We start from the raw sequence: 20,785 nt of genomic DNA, 5'->3' as shown, positions 1-20,785 counted from the left end.
AGCTAGCAGCCAGAGGGGGACACATGGTGACTTCATACGGCTGCAATATATATTTGTCCCTCCCTCTGACCCCACTCCCTTTCCTCTATTTCTCCCAATTCCCTACCCAGAACCTAAACTCTGAGGCAGCTCCCTGCTCCCTACCAACTCCTCCTCTCCAGCACACACACACACACACACACACACGCACACCACACATAACTTCATACCACTTAGAAACCACACCTTGTTTCTATATCAACTCATCCAAGGGCATATAGCCACAGAGTACAGTATCCCTGGCACAGAAAGACTTCAGTTGTCTCCCCCATATCCTAAAGCCCCATTGACCTCCACCTCCCTGGCCCTGCTGAGTTTTCACCATGCTTCACTGCCCCCAAAGCTGACTACTCTCCCTCTTCCCTAGCTCTCACCCTGCTGTCCTCAGTGGCTCTGAAAGGACCCATAAGCAATCCCTGACAACTATTTCCAGCTCTAAGATTTCAGCAATCAACCTAGAGAGGAGATCCAGTGTCCTGGCTGCCTGCCCTTCCCTGCCTATCCAATCCCTCCTTATCATCCAGCTGCAAGACCTTCCTTATACATGCCACAGTTCTAGCATCATGACAAGCTCAGCAGCACATGCCCTGATACCACTGGATGAGATTTCCTTTTCACATCCCCACCCTCATCCCACACCCATTCTTCTATCTTTCAGAGATGGTGTCTCTCATTGTGGAGGGTGTCTAGTGCATTCTTGGCCTTCAATAACCATTGTGCCATTCATTGTCTCATCTCCCGGTACCTCTTAATCCAGGCAGCCTCCTCACATCTCAGGGCAAAGTCCTAGAAAACAGCCAAAGGAAATCATTCAAACACTTTTTTAAGGTAGCTTTCCTTGGGACTGCCTGGCTAATTATTAGTGGCAGAGAGTGGACAGGTTGGAATCCAGGTAGGACAGTTATTTAAAAGGATGTGGACCCAGATATTTTCATAATCCAATAGCAGTGTAACAAAATTGGTGCTGGTGGTGGGGGAGGAGGAATGGATCTGTTAACAGGGTGTCTGCTGTGTGTACCTTTCAGGTGCTCCATGGCCCTAAATTGCCTTCAGAAGACTTAGCACCTAGCATGGTGTCTGGCATTACAGTAGATGCCCAATTAATATTTGTTGGATGTTGAACAAAGTACTAGATGCCAGTTCCAACTGGGAAGATTGAGGGAAGAACCCAAAAGGGGCTACTGGAGGCGTCCCTTAAGATCCCACCAGGAGAGGATCTCCATGCTAAGGACAGCCTCATTAACCACTTGCTCACCAGAGGACAGCAGTCTCAATACCCCTACCCCTCTACCAGCATACCTCTCCTTAAAGGTGACATTGGCACCCCCTTCTCAAAACAAAACAAAAACCCAGCCACATCACGTTTCCAAGTCCTTCAATCAGACCTCTCTTTTCCCACTCACAACCAAACTGTACTGGAAAACAGCTCAACTGCGTAGTGGAAAGTCAATTCCCCACTCCTACTCTCCCCGCTCAGGAATCTCTACCCAGGCCTATTTTATGGTTGCTCCCATCCTGAACCCCACCTTCAATAGACCTCCAATTGGCTGCTCCTTCCACTCCACCGCCCCTGGCACTGCAGAAATGTGGGCATCTCTGGCACAACCTGAGACTGGCAGTTCGAGGAATGGAGAGTGAGCAATATTAAGAACGGCTGTTATGAGCAATGTGTGAGGGGATAAGAACCCCTGGAAGAACGAAGACCGTGCCAAAGCAGCGGAGCTGGCCCCGGCGCTTCTTCTCTGACTCTTCTGCATGGGAAACGGGGGCGCGGTCCACCCAGCTCCCCCTGGGAGACTTGCCAACTCAGACTCCCCGCCCCGAGCTGATGGAGCTGAGGGCGAACTCCAAGCACTCCCCACAAATCGGGCATCGTCCTCTCATTCTCATCCTCAAGGGCACAGGGCGCTGCAAAGGCTGGTGAGGGGCGGCAGGAAAAGTATCTACCGGAGAGACACGTTTGAGTAAAAGGTGCTGTTTCCCAAGAACCGCTAGACTGAGACCTCCTTCCCAAACTGTGAGGGGAGCTGGAGGTGGGAAAAACAGAAATCCCTCCCGCACCCCGGGCTCTGGAGGCTCACCTGCCTGCACTCACCGAAGGCCGGGCAGCTTGGTTCTGCGCAGGAAGCCGCCCCGGCCTGGAGGCGCCGGACTTGTCCTCGCGAGCCGAGCAGGCGCCTAGGCAGCCGCAGCCTTCCCGAGCCGAAGCGCCCCGCCCTCGCCTTCTCCGGACGGCCCCCAGCCCCACCTCAAGGGCGGGGCTAGCCGGCCCCCTCGAGGCCACGCCCCTGCCCCGGCGCTCCCTCCCTCGTGACGTGGAGCCGCTTGGGGCTGCGCGCCATCTTGGCTCGGCCGGGAGAGTATCTCGTGAGGTGGCGGGGAGCCAGATTTTTACCCAACGCCAGTCATGTTTTAGGGCCCAAGGGAGCCCTGCCTCCATCCCAGTGAGGTGCAGCACGTACCCTTTGAACCTACGTTTGTCTCTAACCACCTCCTCCCTAAATTGGTCTCAGTACTGGCCTTGTAATTGTTTGCCAATGATTTGTTGCCTTTCACACTCTGTTGCCCATTTATTATTCGTCCTTTGGTTGCGCCCATTTTTTAAGTGGAGAAACTTGAAAGCAAGATAAATTTCCATACTGCAAGCTTAAGTGAATTGTGTCGCTTGGCTGTGCTAACACTGTTACTATAAAATGAAATGTTTGTCTATAGTATGTACAGAATAGTAAGACAGTTTTAAATGCCAAAATTCATGCCAAATTTTGGTTAAATCTGACCATTTTCTTTTAATTGCACCGTACCCTGTACCCTGTGACAATTAATGCATCTTTCCCATCTGGTTTGTGAAGTTTCATCACAGTATCTATTCAGTCTTTTACATTGCCCAGTAAGCACTGCTAGAAATGTAAGGATTTTACATATTCAAAAGCAGAGACATTACTTTGCCAACAAAGGTCCTTCTAGTCAAGGCTATGGTTTTTCCTGTGGTCATGTATGGATGTGAGAGTTGGACTGTGAAGAAGGCTGAGCGCCGAAGAATTGATGCTTTTGAACTGTGGTGTTGGAGAAGACTCTTGAGAGTCCCTTGGACTGCAAGGAGATCCAACCAGTCCATTCTGAAGGAGATCAGCCCTGGGATTTCTTTGGAGAGAATGATGCTGAAGCTGAAACTCCAGTACTTTGGCCACCTCATTGGAAAAGCTGACTCATTGGAAAAGACTCTGATGCTGGGAGGATTGGGGGCAGGAGGAGAAGGGGATGACGACAGAGGATGAGATGGCTGGATGGCATCACTGACTCGATGGACCTGAGTCTGAGTGAACTCCGGGAGTTGGTGATGGACAGGGAGGCCTGGCATGCTGCGATTCATGGGGTCGCAAAGAGCTGGACACGACTGAGCGACTGAACTGAACTGAACGTGTACAGACTTATAAACACATAAGTTCTATATCAGCAACAAATGCTGTAGTTGACATCAATGGCATGTATAACCATTTTTTTTCTTTCCTCCAATATATTCACCATTTGGCTTAATTAATTCTATGTCATTGGTAGAAGGAAGGAAAATCTGAGTAATTCTGACTTACTTGAGAGGTAAGAAATGAACCTGAATATTTTGTTTGTCTGACCCTCCAAGCAAATTCAAGGTACATATTTAAAGAAGTGGAAAGTACATAGCAGTTTTTATAAAAGCAGTCCAGAAAGTTCCAACTCTTCTCCAGATGGTTTCGGTTCCCATCAAAAGGAAATCCCTGAGACACTTTATATCCTTTCACTAAAACGCAACTCAGTCAATGCAGAGGTAAAGTATAACATACTTTACCAAGTGTTAATGTTTTACTAAGAGAAAAGCTGAGGCAATGTTTAATGTTGTATCTATCATACCATGGAGTTTGATACAAAAACCAGGAAGTTCAGTCAGGACACAATTATTAAGCCAATTTTACTTCACTCCCCTTTTAAAAGTAACTCCTAAATAGGGGACACAAAATTCACTAGACATCTCCCTTCTGCTCCATGGCATTTTATAAGGACACTAGGAACTGTGTGTTTCTCTCCTTCTGCCTCAGAGGCAATTTTTGATTGTAGAAATCTCTAAGGTGCTTATTGTCCTTGGGGTTTTTATCATTTAAATGCCCAAATTCTGTTTCTCACTGACCTAGCTCACTTTCTGCATGAACAGCTTTAGTACCCACTTCACTGTGGGGTAAGGTTAGCTATTAGCACCAGTATTAAGCAGATCCTTCCTAAGAACACTCTGTAAATAGCAGGGGGTAGGGAGAATGGTAAGGAAAAAACAACACTCATTTAGCAGTCAAGCACAGGACTGTACTGCCCCCGTGGGATTTTCATGTTTAAGGAATATGGTCTTAATGCCCACCTTGTGGCAATATCTATCTAGCTAACATCCATTCCCTCCCCCAGCTGATTTGGGTAGGGGGCGGGGCAGGAGACAAACAGCAAAGTTATCTTGTTAGCAAAAAACAAAACAAAAACATGGTCTTCTTCTCAGAGTACACAGGCTATAGCAAGTCCTCTCACCAAGAGGACATTAGTTTTTCTGCAGGGATGAAAAGACCAGGCTCTGATAGGTAGCACAGGGCAGAGCACAACAAAGGAGGCACTAAATTCTTAGAGTGCTGAAGTCTGGTTCCCATATGGGAATGCATTTTTTAAAGGACCTTCAGCATAATAAATGCCTTTTTAACAATTTAATCGCTATTCTTCCTGCAGTAACTTAAATGGTTTTACATTTTACTTAGAAACATATATTTATAAGATTCTTTCATGGATCTTATATACTATTTAGGCTGATTAGGAATAAGGTTTACCACAATCAGCTTTTTATTCATCCTTTTATTTTTTCCATCTGTATTCACTTGCCTGCTTCCCTTTGCTGACATCTACCATAAAAATAATGAGACTGACCATTTTAAGTGTGGCATAGCAAAGGGTCCGAGTCCTGGCTCTGCCATTTATTGGGTATTATGGCTTTGGTGGGCTTCCCTGGTAGCTCAGGTGGTAAAGAATCTCCTTGCAATGCAGGAGACCTGGGTTTGATCCCTGGGTTGGGAAGATCCCCTGGAGGAGGGTACGGCAACCCTCTCCAGTATTCTTGCCTGGAGAATCCCCATGGACAGAGGAGCCTCGCGGGCTACAGTCCATGGGGGTCGCAAAGAGTCAGACACAACTGAGCAACTTAAGCCACAGCACAGGATAGCTTTGGGTAAGTCACTGATTGCGTTTTTCAGCCACAGAATAGGAACAGTATCACCCACCTTGTGGGGTCGTGAGAACTAGAGACATTATGAAAAGTTCCTAATATAGCACAAAATCATTATCATCACCACTATCAGCTTCATGCAAAAAAAAAAACCTAAAATTCAAAACTGGCCAAAAAAATTTATGCAACAAATATTTTTAAAGAAAGATACACAAGTCAATCTCATTAAGATTCTGAAAACCCTGTCACCTGCTTTATTTCTAGATAAGGGTAAAGGGAAACAAGGAAATATTCACTTGAATTTGAGGGGCAGCTAAACTGAAAGCAAGAGTAGCAACAATTTTATGCCTCTAAGGTTACTCTGATCCATAAAGGAATGCTAAAATTTCCTTGTTTGGAGACTTAAGAGTTTAATTTTCCCCTAAAGCAAGATCATCCACTTTGGCTGGGGTAAAAGAATAAAGAACAAACTCAGTAGCACCAAATGGGGTTTAACACAGAAAATAGGGCCAGGTTTCTCCTTTCAAATGCAAAATTTTACATTAAAATATGTTTAAAAATCATAGTTGTTTTTCCTCCTGATTCAATCCTTCTCTTTCTTCTACCAGGAACCCCAGAAACCTAAAGAGCATGTGATTATTGACTAGATATACAATCCAGCTGCCCCTTCCAAACTGGAATCTGATTACAAATGGACTGGCCTAGCTCAAGGCTGCCCTCAGTGACAGGAAGCAGTATCTATGCTCTCAGGGAAAACGGATACTGAGGATGCCACCAGTCAAAAAGTCGAACGCTGTGTACTGGGTCCAGGATGACTTGCACACCCTGTTCACTGCGCAGTTTCTGACCACCATGGACAGGATAATCTTGGAACACCAGTCTCACTCGATGATGCCGCATGTCCGTGCTCACACTGATAGTAAACTGGGAGGGAAAAGTAAATTCAATACCCAAATTTAACAACCTTGTTTTCCTATGACACACTCTGAAATGAAACAGTCTAGACAATTGATATGGACTAGGCCACAAAATAATCTCTAAGTTACACTACCAGCACCTTTGCAAAAATATTAAAAATTAACAGTGGTTTTTATAAGTTTTTCTTAGCTTCATATATTTAAACTGTGCTAAAGAAAGCCTCTCAAATGGCTGCACATATTAGGATATGTGCACATAGAGTACCATCAGTGACAATTTTTAAAAACTGGATTGGAGCTATAAGAGATGATTTGAAGGGATTTTGATGAGATACATCTGATGACTTTTTTTTGGAAAATAAACCACAAAATCTCTAAATGTGTTTATATATCAACATATATAGATGGATAGAGAATTGTATGAATAGGAAGAATATGGAATATGAGTATATAAATAAGTCATTAATGTGGCTTAATGAGATGCGTACCATAAAAACAGATATATGACATACTTTGAATTACACAAAATTATTTAAGACAGTGGGTATATACATGTATATATTAACAGAAACATTAAAGAACAATTCCCCAGAAGTTAAGTGCAGTTATAGGATACAAGTCTAAGTTACCTTTACTGTCTCAACATGTTTATGTATTATTTAATTCTTCACATGAAGTATGCATTACTTATTTTACCATTAAAAAAAGAATAAAGCTATTTTCAATGTGGAGGGGAACATATCTCTGAAAATAAGCCAAAAATACAGAAAAGATAAATTACATGAACTCTCCAGTTGCCAATCCAGTTAAAAATGTTAAAAATATGGAAAATATACCAGAGGCATATTTGTTGTTTACCAATCTAATTCTTAGCTAAACCTTGAATAGTCAAGGGAATCACACAAAGGACAGAGCTGTAACCCTACATTTTAATATTCCATTTATGATACCACATGCATACTTCAGATCCTGACATATAGTGCCCATGCTTTACCATTAACCTTAATGGGATAATGTTTCTCAAACATTAACGAGCACAACACAGGAGATATAAAACCATTCTATTCACTATGGAGAAGGAAACAGAGGTAAAATATTCTCAGACATAACTAACTTCTCCACAAATAAGTCTAGTCCTAATATAAAAGTCAGTTTTCAGATTTTATTTAAAATTATTTTAAACAATAATTTTTTTCAAATATTTCTTCCTCAGTGGTTAAATATACAAATCTTTCAAACTCTAGGTACAGTGACAGTCTACGAAAGAACTGAGGATGACATCCTGTCTCCACTTACCAGGGTAAATATCATTCCCATGACAATTGGAATAAAGATGAAATTGAGGGTGGTGACCTGCAGTAGGCAGCAGTCCTGGTCTGGGTTGGTATGAACATCTTCGTACTGAATGGGAGGCTGCAATCCTCCCATACACTTGCTCTTTAATCTTGGGGACTGAGAAGAATTAAGAATTACTCTCATGGATTAGAGGAAATGTTATGGCTCTAAGACTCCACCAATGAAAATGCTTAACTAAAGCTGCTGAGATCCATTTTTCTGTTATCTCTTCTCTCTTTAGTACATATATCAGCTTCTACACAGATCAAGGAAAGCCCTTTGAAAGAGGAGGAAACACATGCAAGCACATGCAGAACAGGTCCTCTCAGTAGCCAAGATCTCAGGTACAGTCCAAGCAAAAAGCAGAAAGAAAGGTACAATAGTATCTGCTCTTCCTGCAAATACTCTTGGCAGTCCCTCTCCCCATGGCTTCCTCAAATTGCCTCAGATATATACAACCATGTGAATTATTATTGTTTACAAATACATTTTCTTTGAAAAAAAATTCTAGGCAAATAACCTCAATACATTGTTTTAACAAGTTCTCTCCTTTTCCCTACTTTTAAGTCTTCAAGTATACAGAAAAATTAATAAAACCATGCAATAAACTCCTGTATACCCTTTACCATTGGATATTCTGCCATATTTGTTTTCTTTCCTCTCACATCTCTCATTTTATAAATATATATATATTCACATGTTTAAAAAAAAAATCACAGCTCTGAGGTGGGGGAGGCAAAGTCATTTGAAAGTAACATTGGCACCTAAAAAAATTAACAATAATTTCATATCATCTAATATCCACAGAATCTTCAAATTTAATTGTACCAAAAATGTCTTTTATACATAAAGAGGTATCTCATTGTTCATTAATCCAGGATCTGCTCAAGGTTTACTCTATGCATTGAGCTATTAAATCTTTGTGCCTCTTTAATATAAAATAATTCCCTCTTTCTTTTCATGACATTATTATAAGTTTTAATGTGTAGTATCTGATTTTAAAAAGGCAGTTTTATGTTTAGTAAAATCAGAGCAAGGTATTATCTGAAAAGCAAAGAGATGATAAAAACGCATACCTGTTTTTTGAACTTGAAGTTGAATTCCCACATTGGTTCCTGTCTGTTCCCAACAATCTTTCTGCACCAGAAAAGTAAGCACTGTAAGAAAATAAAAATAACCTTTCTGTTGCTAGCTCTAAAGACAGCCATGGCTCCAATGCTGAGATTTTACTTTGGCACAGATAGAAACCCCCATATCCTGCCCCCTCACCCCCCAATTTGACATTGGTGCAACATGAGAAGAGATAACCCCAAGGCTGTTCAGTAAAGAGAAGAGGTACCGATAAAAGTCAACCTCAGATGCTATTAAGGTCAACCCCTATTGTTCTCATCTTTAAAGACAGAAACACGGTCTCTAGAGACTGGGGCATTCAGCAGGCCACTACTCTATATTAAAATATAAGGGCAGTCAGTAGCCATCAGATAAGATGATAACAAAGCCATAAAACAGGCAGAGATAGCCAACCCTGAATGTAATAGGAGCAAACCACTCAGGACCTTCTGGGAGCAGACAGCCAGTATGGAAACTACAGAGCTGAGCTGAATTCAATCTAGAGTAAGCCCCTCAAGGAAAGTCAGGCTACAGCTAGGGTTAACACAAGAAGTTAAGTACCTCCCAGGGGATAAGGGGTGGGTCGTCCGCCGTGCCAGCTGTCCTGCCCTTCAGACATGCCCTGTACGTCCTGCTGTTCCATCAAAAATAATGGGCTTGGCTTTAAGGGGCAAACACTTCTGCTGCCAACACAACGGCTCCAGTGTCCCACACAAGCTATGCTACTGAAAAGAGAGAGAGGGAGAATCAAATACGAAAAGGTGGAGTCCAGCAACATGTGACAACTTCCTTCAGGCATGCTGGCAACTTCCTGAATGCCATGCGATTATGGTTATACTAGCAAGGCAATGCATGGGACATAGGCCACTGCAGGTCCCACATCCTCCAGATCTCTAAACAATGGACACAAAAACAGCAGACAGGTGGCCTAGGCTTCCTGTCTCGGTTAAGATTTTTGTTATCACCACTGTTAGTAGTCCACTTAAAAAATTAATATACAATTATAAAAATATGAAGACATGGGCATTTTAGATTTAGGAGTAGCACTTGCATTGTGCACTGGAGCCGCAAGGATGTCCAGCATGAAGTCTGCCCAGTGCTGCTCTGCTCCCAGCAACTGATTAGCACCCAGCCACGGTCAGCTTTGGGGTGATCCCACCTCACCACAGTTAACCTGCGATGATCAAAGGTCTTTGGGAGAAGGAAAACTATAAATGTGAAAAGATACTCTGTCTACTCATATTATGAGAAGGAATAAATTTCTACCCCCTCAGCATTCTAATCCTGCCCTAAGTCCATCAACTAGTGTGACATTAAATTGAGCTCAGCCAATGACCCTGATCACCTCAGTTTACAATCCTGGCAAGAACCATGATGATCTTGAAATCAACAGTACTCTTTTAATCAATATGTATCAGGTAGAATGTTCTTACACTAGAGCTGAACTAGGGAAAAAGAATCATTAACATCCAAAGCATAAAAAACAAAATAGAATTACGAAGTACTAAAGAACATCAGACTTTGGGTAGGAACAGAATAAAAAAAAAATAATTCACAAACTCAAAAGATACAAAGTTTGGACAATAGTATTAGCTGAATGAGAAAAAAGTTGGAGACATTGACTTGCCTAAATAATCATATATGCTATAATAGTCTAGCTTGGCAAAGGTGTGTTCACAGATACCTCATGGTGGAACAAAGGACAAAATGGACCACAGGCTTACAGACCTACTTACAGATCAGAAAAATACAATGAAACTTGAATACAATGTATAAATGAATATAAACTACTGTGGAAATCCAGAGATATAAATAATGGCCTAGAACACAGGAAGAATTTTAGAGCGCTAAAGTCTATGAGTGGGAATACTTTATAGTCTCTGAAACAATCCATCCCAGAGCCTGGCAACAATAGGCACTTTGCAAATGCTGAAGAAGTCTACACCAGAATCTTTTAAGAAGGTCAATGAGAAAGTGACATTCCAGATGTCAAGGTCACATTAGAAAAAGAAAATTAGTAAGTTGTTTTATATTTTTGTATGATTTAATGGAGAAGGAAATGGCTACCCACTCCGGTATTCTAGGCTGGAGAAACCCCGTGGACAGAGGAGCCTGGGAGGCTACAGTCTATGGGGTTGCAGAGTCGGACATGACTGAAGTTACTCAGCATATCATGATTTAAAGCACCTTTTGAGAATTATGGTTTACATCTACCAAGGAAGAACTGTGTTCTTCCTTGCTCAAACCATCAAACCATTTAAAGTGGTTCAATGTATAAGGCATGAAAATAAATTAAAGAGAATAAGGAATATGCTAAAAGCACAAGAAAGCTTTAAGGTAAAGATAACATAAGCCAGCCCAGCACAGCAGGAATGTCCTGGAGAAACGATACCCCCAAGCCCAGAAAGTTTATATTAGTCCCCGAGCAGCCTGGTATCTACAGCCCCAGACCACCCCATTAAGAAAGCTAGAAACAAGCCATCATAACAGGCCCGTTATACAAGAGTCCATTTCTTAAACCCTACCACTAATACCCACTTACTTTGGAATTCTTTAATGTGCTAGGAGTGCTTTCTGGAATGGCTGGATTCTTGGAGATTCGAGCAGCAAATGGCTCATACATATGGTACAGAGATCGGATCACACATGCCCGAAGACAGTGCAGCTTCTCCATTGACTCTGGTCGCAGGCGCAAAGGCAGAGAGGCATCCAGTGTGTAGTGTCTGAAACATGACACATTACTCCTACCAGTAAGCGACCTGTCTCTTCTGTTCTAGGCGTCTCCTAGGACTCCTGGGCTCTGTACAAATTTTACATTACTAGTCCACTGGCAGTAGTTAGTTTGTCCCTAGTGCTCTCATGTGGTCTCTCTCTCTTTTACACACACACACACACACACACACACACATACAAATCACCATCTCCTTCACTTCTCAGCTACTTTTCTTTGTTATGCAAAACCCAATTCATATATACCTTATAATCCTGTACTTCTCTATTCATTTAACATTTTTAAATCCTAGTTCACTTTAAAAAGGGCAAGTCTCTGACTTGATACTAGTACAATATACTTCAGTTACTCCAAAAGAACTTGCACTGGAGAAGATCCACCAGGTTCTCTTGTCACATGTCTCAGAAAGTTCTCTACTCCCTGATAACATCCCCTTCCACCATACTCTTATCGACAGTTTATAATCTTCATTTCACTTCTAACCCAGCATCAAAAGTTAGCCCTCTTATTAATCACATCATTCACTCTCCTCACCACTGCAACTATACAGAGCCACATAAATGCAAAGACTATGCAATCAAGATGACTAGCAAATCTAAGAAACAACCAACCCAGTTGGAAAGATAAACAGATGGGCATCTATAGTTTCTGAGAATTCTAGCTAAGATAAACCTCTGAAGCAAAGTCAAAAACAGTTATTTTTGAGACCTTACTTTTGCTGAAAGTATTAGGTTGGTGCAAAAGTAACTGGGATTTTACAATGTTGAACTTTGCCACTTCATATTGGAATACATTCTTAAATAAATGTGGATATATTATACATCATTTTAGTGTACATTTCTCACTTTTTTTTTTCGCTAATGACATTACTTGCTGTTTATTTTGTATTTACTTTAGACTATGGAAATGATGTTAGACAAGAAGCAAATTGGAGCGGTTTTTATTTGAGTTCAAAATGGGTCATAAAGCAGCAGAGACAACTCACAACATCAACAATGCATTTGGCCCAGAACTGCTACCAATCACAGTGCAGTGGTGGTTCAAGATGTTTTGAAAAGGAGATGAGAGCCTTGAAGATGAGGAGTGTAGGGGCCAACCAGTGGAAGTTGACAACAACCAATTGAGAACCATCATCAAAGGTGAGCCTCTTACAACTATAGGAGAAGTTGCTGAAGAACTCAACATTGACCATTCTATGGTCATTTGGCATCTGAAGCAAATTGGAAAGGTGAAAAAGCTCAATAAGTAGGTGCCTCATGAGCTGACCAAAAATAAAAAAAATTGTCATTCTGAATCGTCATCTTCTAGAGCTTCCCTGGTGGCTCAGAGGGTAAAGTGTCTGCCTACAATGCGGGAAACCCAGGTTCGATCCCTGGGTCGGGAAGATCCCCTGGAGAAGGAAATGGCAACCCACTCCAGTACTCTTGCCTGGAAAATCCCATGGACGGAGAAGCCTGGTAGGTTACAGTCCATGGGGTCACAAAGAGTCGGACATGACTGAGCAGAGCGATTTCACTTTACATTACTATTCTACTCGACAACAGTGAACCATTTCTCAATCGGATTGTGATATGCGATAAAAAGTGGATTTTATACAACAACCAGCAATGACCAGCTCAGTGGCTGGACTGAGAAGCTCCAGAGCACTTCCCAAAGCCAAACTTGTATCAAAAAAGGTCATGGTCACTGTTTGGTAGTCTGCTGCCCATCTGATCCACTACAGCTTTCTGAATCCCAGCAAAACCATTACACCTGAGAAGTATGCTCAGTAAATTGATGAAATTCACCAAAAACTGCAATGCCTGCAGCCAGCATTGGTGAATAGATTGGGCCCAAGAATTATTCTCTACAACAATGCCTGAATGCACATTGCACAACTGACACTTTAAAAGTTGAACAAGAAAAAAAAAAAAAAGTTGAATGAATTGGGCAATGAAGTTTTGCCTTATCTGCCATATTAACCTGACCTCTTGCCAACTGACTACCACTTCTTCAAGCATCTCAACAACTTTTTGCAGGTAAAACGCTTCCACAAGCAGCAGGAGGCAGAAATGCGTTCCAAGAGTTCACTGAATCCGGAGGCGTAGATTTTCATGCTACAGGAATAAACAAACTTATTTCTTGTTGGCAAAAATGTTTTGAATGTAATGGTTTCTATTTTGATTAACAAAGATATGTTTGAGCCTAGTTACAATGATTTAAAATTCACTGCCTGAAACGGCAACTACTTTTGTACCAACCTAATAAATATTCTGCTTGGGGGTAAGGAGGTAATCATAGGGAAGACAATTACCTGAATGAATTAATATCAATTTTAAAGAGGAGCTCAAGGAAGTCAAAGCTACATTCATGCCCAGGCATGAATTAGAGAAAGTGAAGAGGTCACCATCCAGGGAGTAGCATCAAATCAAAAACAATGAAATCAGCCACACAGATAACATAGTGAGCTTTCTGTGGTCGCACCTTCGGTACAACCTTGTCCAAAAGGCAGCAGTGCAAGTGACAGTCCAGGCGTTCTTACAAATCAGGGAAAAATTCACAATGTCCTCAGGACGGATATAGGAGGCCAGCAATAGCCAAATATCCATGGGATACTCTTCTCCTCCAGTCCCGTTCAGGTCTTCTGAAATAGAAAAAAGAACTATAACCTCTGACCTTCTATTATATGCACATATAAAGATCCCTAATCATTTCAATTCTCCCAGGGCTTGCATAGTTAAGAAAATAGTTTAAATAGGTCCAAGGAAGTCTCTCAAACTCACATTTCCTGCTTATTGCAGCTGCTAAAATTTTTGGTTTCCTGTTGCCCAAGTGAATAGGTTGTGTTCTTAAGGCCTTTATTTAACCAGTATTTACACACTATTTTGAAGTTTTCAAAGTACCTTAGCATACATTATACCACTCAACTCCAATAATATGAAAACAAGGAAAATATTACCGTGCCCATTTTACTATATTATTGTGGCCCATATTACTTTGTGCGTGTAGTCAAGGGAAACAAAACCCAGTTTTCTCCAAATTCCAACTTTACACTATAAATTCTACCCTTGATTTCCCTTGCAATCCCCATCCATCATTTTCTTCAGTTCAGTCATTTAAAAAACAAAACTGATTTTTATATAGTATAAGGAATCCTCAAAGTACAAAATAAAAAACTAAGTAAATTACAATGTATTTTCATTACTCAATAATTGCTTGCACATATGTTTTTTTTTCTTCTAGTTTCTGGTTTCACTATCAGCTTGGTCTACATTTCTGGCCACGGGCATCCAGTAATCAAAGACACCCTGTGAGGACATATCCTCACTTCTTCCTCCTTCAGACCTTATTAGTGTTAATTCTCTTGACCCTGAGGTCCATAATACATGTCAGATTCAAGTAAAAATCCACACTCCATAGAGACACCAGAATCTGGTCTAACTCTAAACTTTAATTGAGACTTAGTCATATAGCTATCCAAAACCAAGGTTTCTTTGTTTCCAGGGCAAAGCCCTGAAGCTGCATCTGCTTTTCTAGTCGCTTCCTGCAGCTCTATAAGTCAATTAGGTTCTTGCATTAGGTTCTTCATAATGGAGACCAATGCTTCTAAAACATTGTTTCTTGTGGTTCCTATGCTTCTTGAAATCTCCAGCAACCATTTAAGGCTCGGCCTACAGCCCTTGGGGCCCTCTTCTCCCACATTAAATCTCTCTCTCAGAAGGCAAACAACTTTCAGTAATTCCTCCACTGAGAATCGTGATGACTTTTACAAAGCAGAGTACTGTTAAAATTTTTCTATCTTTAGGGACAAAATTCAGTGATTATAAAAATGGCCAATATTCTTTTTTTGCAAGTATTTTATACCTAATTATTAAGAAATTTCAAAACATAAATGGAATCAGTAAAGGAAAGCTTCATGTAGGGAAGTTATGTAGGACATAGAAAATTTGATAGGCATAGGTTAAGAGGAAGTATTCCAAGTGAAATAAACAGCTAACATGAAGCCTGAATATTCAGAAAAACAAAACATATGTGAAGGCAATAAACAGATAAGTTGAGCAAGATTTTGATGATATTAATAAACTGCTGTTAACTTTTTTACATGTGATAATTTTTTAAAGAGCATTTATCTTTTGGAGATAATTATCAAAATATTTACAGATATAATAATGGGATGTCTGGAAACCTTCAAACTAATTGTGCACGTGTGTGTGTTGAGATTAGGGGTGAGGGGGTAGTGGCTAAAACAAAAACAGCCATGAGTTGATAACTGTTGAAGGTATGTGATAGCCACATGGGATTCATTATACTATTCATTCTTCTTTTGTATATGCTCCTTTCTTAAAAGAAAAAAGAGGCAGGGGGGTGGGAGACTGGTTTGATGAGAATAAAGGACCTTAATGAGGGTAAAGTGGAGCAAGGAAGTAAAAGATGAATTATAGCTAAGAGTTTGTAAACCACAAGTCATATGTCTGATAAGTAACTGGGCTCCTGAATACATAAGAATTATTACAACTCAGTAACAAAAATATAACCTAATTTAAAAATGAGTGAAAGATTTAGATATTTCTCTACAGATGATATACAAAAGGCCAATAAGCACATAAAATATTCAACATTAGTATGCAAATGAAAACCATGAGATACCACTTCACATTCACTAGAATGGCTATAGTTTAAAAAGTTAAACAAATAACAAGTGTTGGCTAGGATGTGGAATTGCTAGTGGGACATAAAATGGAAACTTCATAAAGAAAGCTTGGTAATTCCTCAAAAAGTTAAACACAGTTACCATGTCATCTAGCAATTTCACTCCTACCCAACAGAAATGAAAATACTTCAGACAAAAACTTGTCCATGAGTTAGTAACATTATTCATAATAGTCAAATAAAAAGGAATGAAACACTGATGTACGCTACAATACGGATGAACCTTGAAAACACTATGCTAAGTCAAAGCAGTCAGATGCAAAAGGCCACATATTATATGATATATGATTTCATTTATATGAAATGTCCAGAGTAGGCGAATCTATAAAGACCGAAAGTAGTTTGGTGGTTGCCTGGGAGGAAGGGATGGGTGGGAAAGAGTGTTAGGAGGGAATTAGGTTTGGGTTGACAGAAATGTTCTAACTTAGATCATGTTGATGGCTACAGAACTCTGTGTGAACATATTAAAACCATACATTGCACACTTTAAAGGGATGTATTTTGTCTCAATAAAGATGTTTTAAAAATCTGTAAGGTCTTCTGTGGAACGTGCTCAAAACCAAAGAAGAAAATCAAGAGCAATATCTAACATTGATACAATGGTGACAATAGGCAGGGATTTCAAGCAAGAAAGAGAGAAGAATGTCTATTAGCATCCTTGGTTCTGGAAAAGAGTCGTATAACTGACAATAACTGGCATAATTGCAAAGCAATGTCAGTTCATTTATTACTGATTATTTCAATTGTCATTGTTCAGTTGCTCAGTCGTGTCCAACTATTTGCAACCCCATGGACTGCAGCATGCCAGGCTTCCCTGTCCTTCACCATTTCCTGGAGCTTGCTCAAACTCACATCCATTGAGTTGGTGATGCCATCCAACCATCTCATCCTCTGTCATCCCCTTCTCTTCCTGCCTTCAATCTTTCTCAGCATCAGGGTCTTTTCCAAGGAGTCAGCTCTTCGCATCAGGTGGCCAAAATACTGGAGTTTCCGCTTCAACATCAGTCCTTCCAATGAATATTCAGGACTGATTTCCTTTAGGATGGACTGGTTGGATCTCCTTGCAGTCACCAGGGGACTCTCAAGAATCTTCTCCAACACCACAATTCAAAAGCAGCAGTTCTTCGGTACTCAGCTTTCGTGATGGTCCAACTCTCACAACCATCCATGATACGTGGAAAAACCATAGCTTTGACTGGATGGACCTTTGTCGACAAAATAATGTCTCTGCTTTTTAATAGGCTATCTAGGTTGGTCATAGCTTTTCTTCCCAGGAACAAGTGTCTTTTAATTTCATGGCTGCAGTCACCATCTACAGTGATTCTGGAGCCCAAGAAAATAGTCTGTCACTGTTTCTATTGTTTCCCCATCTATTTACAATGAAGTGATGGGACTGGATGCCATGATCTTCATTTTTGGAATTTTGAGTTTTAAGCCAGCTTTTTCACTCTTCTCTTTCACCTTCATCAAGAGTCTCTTTAGTTCCCCTTCACTTTCTGCCATAAGGGTAATGTCATCTGCATATCTGAGGTTATTGCTATTTCTCCCAGTAATCTTGATTCCAGCTTATCATTCTTCCAGCCCAGTATTTCACATAATGTACTCTGCATATAAGTTAAATAAGCAGGGTGACAATATACAGCCTTGACGTACTCCTTCTCCAAGTTTGAACCAGTCCATTGTTCCATGTCTGGTTCTAACTGGTGCTTCTTGACCTGCATACAGGTTTCACAGGAGGCAGATCAGGTGGTCTGGTATTCCCATCTCTTTAAGAATTTTCCACAGTTTGTTGTGATCCACACAGTCGAAGGCTTTAGCATAGTCAACAAAGCAGAAGTAGATGTTTTTCTGGAATTCTCTTGCTTTTTCTATGAAGCAACAGATGCTGGCAATTTGATCTCTGGTTCCTCTGCCTTTTCTAAATCCAGCTTGAACACCTGGAAGTTCTTGGTTCATGTACTCTGAAGTCAAACTTGGAGAATTTTGAGCATTACTTTGCTAGCATGTGAAATGAGTGCAATTGTGCTGTAGTTTGAACATTCTTTGGCACTACTTTCTTTGGGATTAGAATGAAAACTGACCTTTTTCCAGCCCTGTGGCCACTGCTGAGTTTTCCAAATTTGCTGATTATTTCAAAATATTTTAACAAATGCAAAAGTCTGTTATCTGATTCTCAAGTATAGGTGAAAGTTCTCATAGATCTGAGACCAAAACTATACATTATTATTTTAACTTCCCCCTGACTCTAGCCGATCATCAGAACCACTTTAGCTTTATCAAAAGGTACCCTGAGACCTCACTGGTAGTGCAGTGGATAAGAATCTGCCTGCCAATGCAGGGGACACAGGTTCAATCCCTAATTCAGGAAGATTCCACACGCCATAGAGCAACTAAGCCTGTGCACAACTATTGAGCCTGTGTGCTACCACTACTGAAGTTCACGTGTCTAGAGTATGTGTTCTACAACAAGAGAAGCCACCACAATGAGAAGCCCACACACCAAAACAAAGAGTAGCCCTCACCCACCGCAACTAGAGAAAGCCCCCACAAAAAGCAATAGAGACCCAGTGCAGCCAATACGTAAATAATTTTCAAAAATTACAAATAAAAAAGAATAGGTATTCTGGGCTCCATTCCAAGAGTATGAGTTTTTAATTCTGGAGCAAACCAATGAATGATGGATTGGCACATTATATACCATTAATCTAACTTTCTTTGTTTCACTTGTGTAAGTTTTATCACCACTAATACATAAATATCACATGTTTCTATTTACTACAGTACCTAGTAGACATAAAGCAGACATTAACAACTGCAGAGTACATACATATCTAACTGAAATGAAACTGGTTATATAAAAATCCAAATATTTACAAGAACATTTTTGTCAAAAGTTTTCTTCCTTACACATTCAGAAATCCAGAAATGCAAAGGCTTTTTGTTCTCCTGTTGTTAAATGGATTTTACCTGATAATGTTCTCAATCATAATACGTTCTCAATGAACAGCTACTACAGTTTACAGCTCCAGAAATATACTGACTGTTACGACTCTCCTTTCCTCTCAAATTTAGATATAAGTGGAAAGCCCTGGTATATTAAAGTCCTGTCCTACTCCTAACATTCAAACTCGGGTTCCCTACTGGTATCACCTCTTGTGTTACTGAGAAGTGACAGCTTCAAGTTATCACCACAGATAGGACTAATAATCCAAAAGAAAGCAAGCCTTGTACCTCTGTGCCTCTTGCTTTTCTTTTTTCTGGAGATAGTTCTCTCATGGATGCTTTCCTCCTGGGCATCAGTCTCACCACTGCTGTCGATGATGTCACAGGGCTCACCAGCCCCAGAAAGAGCTTCCACTGCAGGAACCTGGGAGGCTTCCAAGCCACAGAGAGATTTTACTAGAAAAAAATAAGAGAATGAGACAGCAGAGCCTAAGCCTATGGCTTAGGCACGGTGTCAGCATACATGAGGAAAAGAAAACAGAAAAACAAAAAAGCAAAAGCAGTGTGGGAGTCTGCTAAAGAAAGCTGAGAATGTTAAAAAAAAAAAAAAAAAAAAAAGGCATTTTAAATACAAAAAATTGGAAAGCAATGGGCAAACTGATTCCAAAATTGCAAAAACACATCAGACCTGTAATAAGGGAGTGAAACACATCAGACCTGAAATAAGGGAGTGAATTATTCTCCACTATAAACCCCTCAGGATAAAAGCAAAAAGTGAATGCTATTTTCATTTGCATAATTTCTGAGGAGAATGTTGAGAGGAATTAAATCCAATTTAACCTTAATCTTGGGAGAGAGACAGTACTTATTATAAAAACACAAGTTTCAAGGTTGAAAGTAAGAGAAGCATGAAAAAAGGAAAAAAAAATGCTTCAAGGTTATTACACAAATAGCAGTTAAGTGAAGAATAATATATGTGAACAATAGGAAGAAGATTAATAAGCAGGAAGAAAGCAGTGGAAACCACAGAAGAGTAATCAAGGACTTATTTTTTAATAGAAAGACAAAATATTACCGCTACAGAAACTTCTACTGCTCTTGGCTAATTTTTCCCCTCCTCTGAATATTAAGTAACAACGGAGGACAGCAAACACGTTTACAGGAAGATCCCCAAAGGACTGTAAGAAAAACACTGAGGCAGAACCCCAGGAAAATAAAAAACCTAGTTTACTGTCTGAGTCTGAAAAGACTCGTTGGAAGCCTACCTTCCTGCTGAACAGCATTGGCGACAGCTTTCTTGACCCTTCCAGACCTCACGACTGCCGGATCCGAGTTGGCATAATCCGCCACGGTCACTGAAACACAGTACCAACCCTCAAAGGAAAAGGCGTCCCTCCTCAGCTTCCTCCCCACCAAAATTCCCTGCGCACTCCAAGTTCCCAGAGGGCCCCAGCCGCCCTCCCATCGCAGACAGGCGAGCACTCGCCACGGTGCCTTCCAGCCCTGCTTCCAGCCCCGTCTTTCAACGCCCCTGCCCCTCGCCCACCTCTTCCTGAGCAGGCGTCTTGGGCCCGGAACTTGAGTCGCTTCCCTCTCTTGGGCATGGCGACCGTGTCGGGGCGAGGCCGGGTTAGAGGGCCAGGTCCCCGGGCCATGTTTCAGGCCAGAGAGCGGGATCTGTGAGCCTAGGGCCAACTCCGGCCGGCTCCGCTGCCATCCCGCTCCAGAGACCGCAGCTCCCGCGAGGACTTAGGCCCCGGCTCCGCGTCGCATCAGCCGCCAACTCTCCTCTTCAGA

General features: G+C 41.1%; 2 protein-coding genes across 29 annotated transcripts in view; both read right to left on the bottom strand.

Annotated features, from left to right (window-relative positions):
• PPFIA4 (PTPRF interacting protein alpha 4) overlaps positions 1 to 5,278 on the bottom strand; it is a 55,521-nt gene extending 50,243 nt beyond the window's left edge. For 13 of the 25 annotated variants that reach the window (XR_011560687.1, XR_011560686.1, XM_070767692.1 and 10 more), the window contains exon 1: positions 2,135 to 5,278. Coding sequence is in view for 11 of the 25 variants with exons in the window: in XM_070767692.1 (XP_070623793.1) it covers positions 2,135 to 2,479 (345 nt within the window). In the remaining 14 variants the exon portion in view is untranslated. Of the gene's footprint in view, positions 1 to 2,120 lie in introns of all 25 variants that reach the window. The other 12 variants (XM_070767697.1, XM_070767701.1, XM_070767706.1 and 9 more) reach the window with 4 other exon arrangements.
• Positions 5,279 to 5,488: 210 nt separating this feature from the next.
• On the bottom strand, positions 5,489 to 20,785 carry TMEM183A (transmembrane protein 183A). Of its 4 annotated transcripts, none has more exons than XM_070767717.1 (8): positions 20,535 to 20,785; positions 20,254 to 20,343; positions 19,277 to 19,444; positions 13,820 to 13,979; positions 11,168 to 11,348; positions 8,592 to 8,672; positions 7,477 to 7,632; positions 5,489 to 6,187 (listed from the first exon to the last, which is right to left on the bottom strand). In XM_070767717.1, exons 1-8 carry the CDS (start codon positions 20,641 to 20,643, stop codon positions 6,002 to 6,004), a joined length of 1,131 nt encoding a protein of 376 aa, XP_070623818.1. In that variant the 5' UTR covers positions 20,644 to 20,785; the 3' UTR covers positions 5,489 to 6,001. The 4 variants fall into 4 exon arrangements, with proteins under 4 accessions (XP_070623818.1, XP_070623820.1, XP_070623819.1 ...); XM_070767719.1 differs by having other exon boundaries at positions 7,477 to 7,624; XM_070767718.1 differs by having other exon boundaries at positions 13,820 to 13,976.

The sequence above is a fragment of the Bos indicus genome, chromosome 16 (genome assembly GCF_029378745.1).
Source record: "Bos indicus isolate NIAB-ARS_2022 breed Sahiwal x Tharparkar chromosome 16, NIAB-ARS_B.indTharparkar_mat_pri_1.0, whole genome shotgun sequence".
Taxonomy (NCBI): domain Eukaryota; kingdom Metazoa; phylum Chordata; class Mammalia; order Artiodactyla; family Bovidae; genus Bos; species Bos indicus.
Note: the sequence above shows the minus strand (reverse complement) of the source record. Positions and strands in the feature narration are given on the sequence as shown.

What these genes read in the sequence shown, in the direction of transcription:
- TMEM183A (XM_070767717.1), bottom strand. Translation starts at nt 20,643, where the DNA reads ATGGCCCGGGGACCTGGCCCTCTAACCCGGCCTCGCCCCGACACGGTC. An exon ending in ACTTCAAGTTCAAAAAACAG is followed by an intron (nt 7,633 to 8,591) that starts GTATGCGTTTTT and finishes AATTCTTCTCAG; the next exon opens with TCCCCAAGATTAAAGAGCAA. An exon ending in TGGGAATGATATTTACCCTG is followed by an intron (nt 6,188 to 7,476) that starts GTAAGTGGAGAC and finishes TTTCCCTCCCAG; the next exon opens with TTTACTATCAGTGTGAGCAC.